Source organism: Nelumbo lutea, chromosome 3 (assembly GCF_056320005.1).
Source record: "Nelumbo lutea isolate HS-2025 chromosome 3, American lotus-T2T, whole genome shotgun sequence".
In the NCBI taxonomy this organism is placed as follows: Eukaryota; Viridiplantae; Streptophyta; class Magnoliopsida; order Proteales; family Nelumbonaceae; genus Nelumbo; species Nelumbo lutea.
In genome coordinates, this window is record NC_142686.1 from 97,231,621 (window position 1) to 97,236,555 (window position 4,935).

The 4,935-nt window shown below is 41.5% G+C and overlaps 1 protein-coding gene across 1 annotated transcript; it reads right to left on the reverse strand.

The window, feature by feature from the left end:
- Positions 1-892: 892 nt before the first annotated feature.
- Positions 893-3,924, reverse strand: CYP718 (cytochrome P450, family 718). The gene is made up of 3 exons (XM_088980510.1): positions 2,961-3,924; positions 1,424-1,611; positions 893-1,300 (listed from the first exon to the last, which is right to left on the reverse strand). The coding sequence occupies exons 1-3, from the start codon at positions 3,922-3,924 to the stop codon at positions 998-1,000; spliced, it is 1,455 nt and encodes a 484-aa protein (XP_088836636.1). The 3' UTR covers positions 893-997.
- Positions 3,925-4,935: the final 1,011 nt, after the last annotated feature.

Sequence of the window (4,935 nt, forward strand, 5' to 3'; positions counted from 1 at the left end):
TCAGAAGAAGTTTCAAAAGTTTATTATTTTTCTTTTTTTTTCCTTATTATTTCTTAGCATGATCTTACATGATTGATCAATCCTGCAGTCTCTGATTTAGAGAAGTTCTGCTCGGTTAATATTTATTGGGTTGTATGATCATCCTAGTTCACTAATTTGAGAGGTCTTATTAGATTACCATCCATAGGTCTGTATATTTCTAGTTCAGAATTTGTTCCTTGCTTATGGATCCAAGTTCACAGTATATTTCTAGTTTGGGAAGATTATTTTGCCTGAGGCTTTAGGTGGTGAAAACTACTTCAATACCATCTTTTCATAAGTTTTCCCGCAATTAATGACATTGCTAAAAACAATAGGTTTATCCCATGATACAAGTATTTGAAATGCACCTCCGAGATCATTTACATTTTGCCTCAGTCGAATTGACAAATTCCATTTTTTGTGGTTATCATATAAAAATATTACTCAAATTCTAAAAAATCCAATGGAGGAAAGGTGTGTTTTAATCTTGGGGCAATCTATGATGCTTGAAAGACATGGTACCGGAAAAGCTTTGACCAATTAAAACCCACCTGTGAATTTTGATAAATACCACTTGATTGGTTACCACGTTTATGATACAGGATGATTGGTCACAAGTTTTTTGGATGTCATGTCTCTGGTATCTTAGTCAAACCCTACCCTTTAATCTTTTATTTTGTTGCCTTTTCTTATGAACCAGCCAATCTCAGATTCTCAATTTCTAAACATTTCCATTCCCCTGTTGTGTTTGGGTGTTAATGACACCTAACCCTTGCATAGATGCACTAGGTTATGGATGTTGGCCTGATCATATAGGTGCTCGAAACTACAGAGGATAACGATTTGCACTGAATTAATCTAGTAACAATACTGTCGGGAAAAAAAATCCAGTACCTGTAAGACTGAAATGGTCTGAGACAGCTTTTACAGTATAGAGGTTTATATATATATATATATATAAGCATCTGATTTCATTTCATTTACATAGCTGCTTTGGAGCAATTTTGATGGGCATTCCCTGGCTAGGGAAGGGGAGGGGGTCTGCGGTAATGGTTTCATCTTTGTGCAGTAGGGACCAGTCATAACGAGTCACCATAAAATGCAAGAATAGGAGTATGTTTAGCTTGGCCAATTGGTAGCCTGCACAGAGCCTAGGCCCTCCTCCAAATGGAACAAAAGCATAGGGTGGAATAGGTTCCTGGAACCTACTTGGATTAAAATGCAGAGGCTCTGGAAAGCATTGCGAATCATAATGGGTTCCATATGCTGTCCATAGCACCTGTGCAGAGTTGCACCAACAAAAAATATGAATGCATGTACTAGTGAGCTCAAATTGACATCACTGAAATGAAAATTTGTATTGGAAAACCAATTTTAGTGAGTTTGAGGCTGAGCTGAGCACCTTCCATCCTTTGGGAATGGTAAATCCTTCGTATTCAATGTCAACAATGGCTTTTCTAAAGGAGCCAAAGATGGGAGGGAACATCCGCATGCTTTCACGAGCCACTTGCCATGTGTACTTCATCTTCTTGGTGTCTTCCAATGTTAGATTTTCACCTGGTCTTTTACTACCTGCTATTTCTACATGCTCTGCAGGAGAAATGAAATTCAAGTAATCTTCTGTCATCTTTTGAACATTTATTTGAATGGAAAGTAAACCTGCTTAAGTTGGAAATAAAAATTGAAAAAAAAGGAGAGCTCAGATGTTAAATTGAGTTTTTTGATTAGTTGAAACACTGGGTCTGACAAGTGTGAAAACATGGGTTCAATTCAAGTCTCAGAGAGGACGTGTAGTGCAAAAATACCTGTAAATTAGGTCCATATCCAATTCACCACATTGGAAAATGACCTTTTAGACTGCTGGAAACACATTAAAACTAATAATTTAGGGGGTGTTCTGTACTGTGGTAGCCAGAGTTTTGTGTTTCATTTGATTATGAAACATATTCCTGGTTAGGGAACCAGCAATTCATGGTTTGTGAAGGAAAATCTCTCAGAAAATTGAACAGGCTTCCATCTCATCTCTAACCACATCATAGTGAGGACCACTGTTCACCAACATGCCACGCCCATAACACATTGCAACCATGATAGTGCTCAACACCTGGGCGGTTTTGGTAATGATAATGTGAGCTTAGGAAAGAATAAAAAGATTCACATTTAGATGGAGGGAATTCTTGGAATACCCAGGAAAGCACCAAAAGGTGCTGCCACCTCCTTAAAGCTAGCAGATGCTGCACTAAAGATTAAAAAAAAAAAAAAGCTGCTAGAAGATAGAACATTGACATAAATCAATGTCAGCAATCAGTAAACAGAGATACCTTCTATTCTGGATTTAAATGTAACCTATTGCTTTATTATCAAACCAAGGGAGTAGCTCATTTTAATGGAAATCCAACATTGAAGTGGCCCATGTTATCCCACATATAGAACTCAGACTTATATCCAGGGTCCTGGGAGGTGTGGACTGGTCTGGACATGAATCTAATCCGGTGCTTCTTTAGGGAGAATAATAATACCCATATTGTTGCTGGTAGTGCAGCAGTTCTTCATTCATTGCAGTATTGCTTCTAATTTGCAAAGAAACACTTCCACGTATACAAGGTTCGGTTAACCTAACGAATCACTACCGACCCAACTCTAATAAACAGGGCCTGGGCCAGGTCTGAATTTTGAATCCCCCATTTTTTTTCTAATACCATACCAGGCTAAAGTCTTTGGTGTGTGTTAAATTCGGGGCTAGATCTATCTGAACGGGCCCAGACCCAATCCATTGACAGAGCAACATTTTGTTTTTGACTGTATCATACAGCCTAATCTCTACAAATACCTTGTATAGGCAGGAAATATGGTAGCTAGGGGAAAGCAACTGCATAGCTGTGGCCTGGGTACTAGTTTAGCAACATAAAGAGAAGACAGTTGAGGAGATGTATGTGCACCTTCAACAAGTCGAGAATGGCAGTTTGGGTGGAGAGCCAACATCCTACATATCATGGCAATGGCGAAAGAAGTTGTGTCATGAGCTGCAAACACCAGCAAAACCACATTATCCACCACTTCTTTCTCACTCATCTCTCCTTTCATCAACCCCAGCACCAGACCAGACAACAACCGCCTTTCCTCCTCTCTTCTCACCTTCTGTTCCATCTCTTCCCTCTTCCTCCTAACAACACCCACCAGCTTCTTCTCTATCTCCAACCTCGCCTTCTTTGCTCGCCAAAACCGGCAGCCTGGTAAGTTAACGGGCGCTGCGAAGGCTCCTTCCACAACTCCCTCGAACATCTCCAGCATGCCCGGCTCCACATCAATCCCCAGCAAGCACTCGAGCACGATGGAGAACGATAGCTTCTTCACGGATGGGTAGAGGCTTACTGTGTCTCGCCCATGCCAATCCTTGCTCAGGTGTTTGTCAATGGAGTTGCATATCTTGGGCACTAGAGACTCGAGCCCGGTGCAACTGAGGCTGCTGGCTATCGCGCCACGGATGCATCTGTGCCGCTCCCCTTGCTTCTGCATTATGCAGTCTGTTCCCATGAGCTGCACCGAGGAAGATGGCCATGAGCTCACCACCAGCTTGAATTCGTTTGAGAGGAAGAACTTATTAGCCTCGGCTCCGCTCACCAGCACTGTTGGCGATCCCATTAGCCTTGTTTTGAATATGTTTCCATGTTTTGTCATCCGGGGTTGAATAAAATCCTCGAGTAATCTGTTGCTACGCTGTGCTTTGTGGAACTCCAGCGTCTCACCAATCCAAGGAAGACCCATCTCTCCTGGGGGTAGTTTCTTGTTGCTGCTTCTGTTAATACTGTTCTTTTTGGAGGTAGACATGAGAAAGATGAGAGTGACCAGTATGGCCAACACAGAGAGCACCAAGGAAGGAACAGAATCCATCTCCAGAGCCATGGAGGAAGGAGAAATGGAAGGACTGGGGACATACACAGTTTTTGAGGTTTATAGGTATCTTTAGTTCTTTACCATTGACAATTTGTTCAAAGATGAATGGGGTTATAATACTCGGGTCGGGTCGAGTAAGTCTAGGACGAGGTTTGAACTTTGAACTTGGGATTCAATATGGCGTTGGAAATGGGAAAGGATCCGACGGGAAGACTGAGTGAAGCGGGTCGGATCGGGTTAAGAATTGCCAATGCCCAATGGCACATTTACGCATAATTTGAGGAAACATGGTTTCACTTGGAGGAGGCTGTTGCCCCTTTGAAGGATTTAAAAGTCAACCACATTGGATTTGCATAATCATCAGATCCATTTATTACATGGGTAAACTAGACAAAGTCCACAGATTGGATGGTTGGGATCCTCTCATAAGCTGGATCATTCCTAGGTGGGACCCATGAACATGTGTGTGATCTCTCCTCGTATCATGCTCAATGAACAGTCACTCCTATAATTTATTTGAATAATTATGCTTGAGAATTATATATTCACCACGCTTCCCATGATTCAATGAAATTATTTATTTTTAATTACAAAAGAGAGGAAAATAGATATCCCGGACTCCATGGTGTGTCTTTGATAATCTAGCTTTTCACTTTGGTTGCAAGTCAAGTGAAGAAAGTGGAGACCATCTCCCTACATAACCCATTAATTAGGTAACATACTAAGATCAGAAATGATCCGCTTAGTTGTTATCTTACCTGTCAATGGATTGGGTACACCTGTCACCTGAGAACCAAATAGATTAGACCCAATTATTCTTGAATTTGTTCTCAGTTTTCGTATCATGCCCTAACTATAAATGGGTTGTATGTGTTCGGGTGGTTGTTAAGCTGGCCAGGGCGCCACGTGGATGACTTCGTAGTCGCTCTCTCAGGGTCACGCATCGTCACTTAAAACCGCGTGAAGGACGGGCATGGTTAGGAAGGAGTGTACATATGGACATTGAAGCGGATTCCGCTG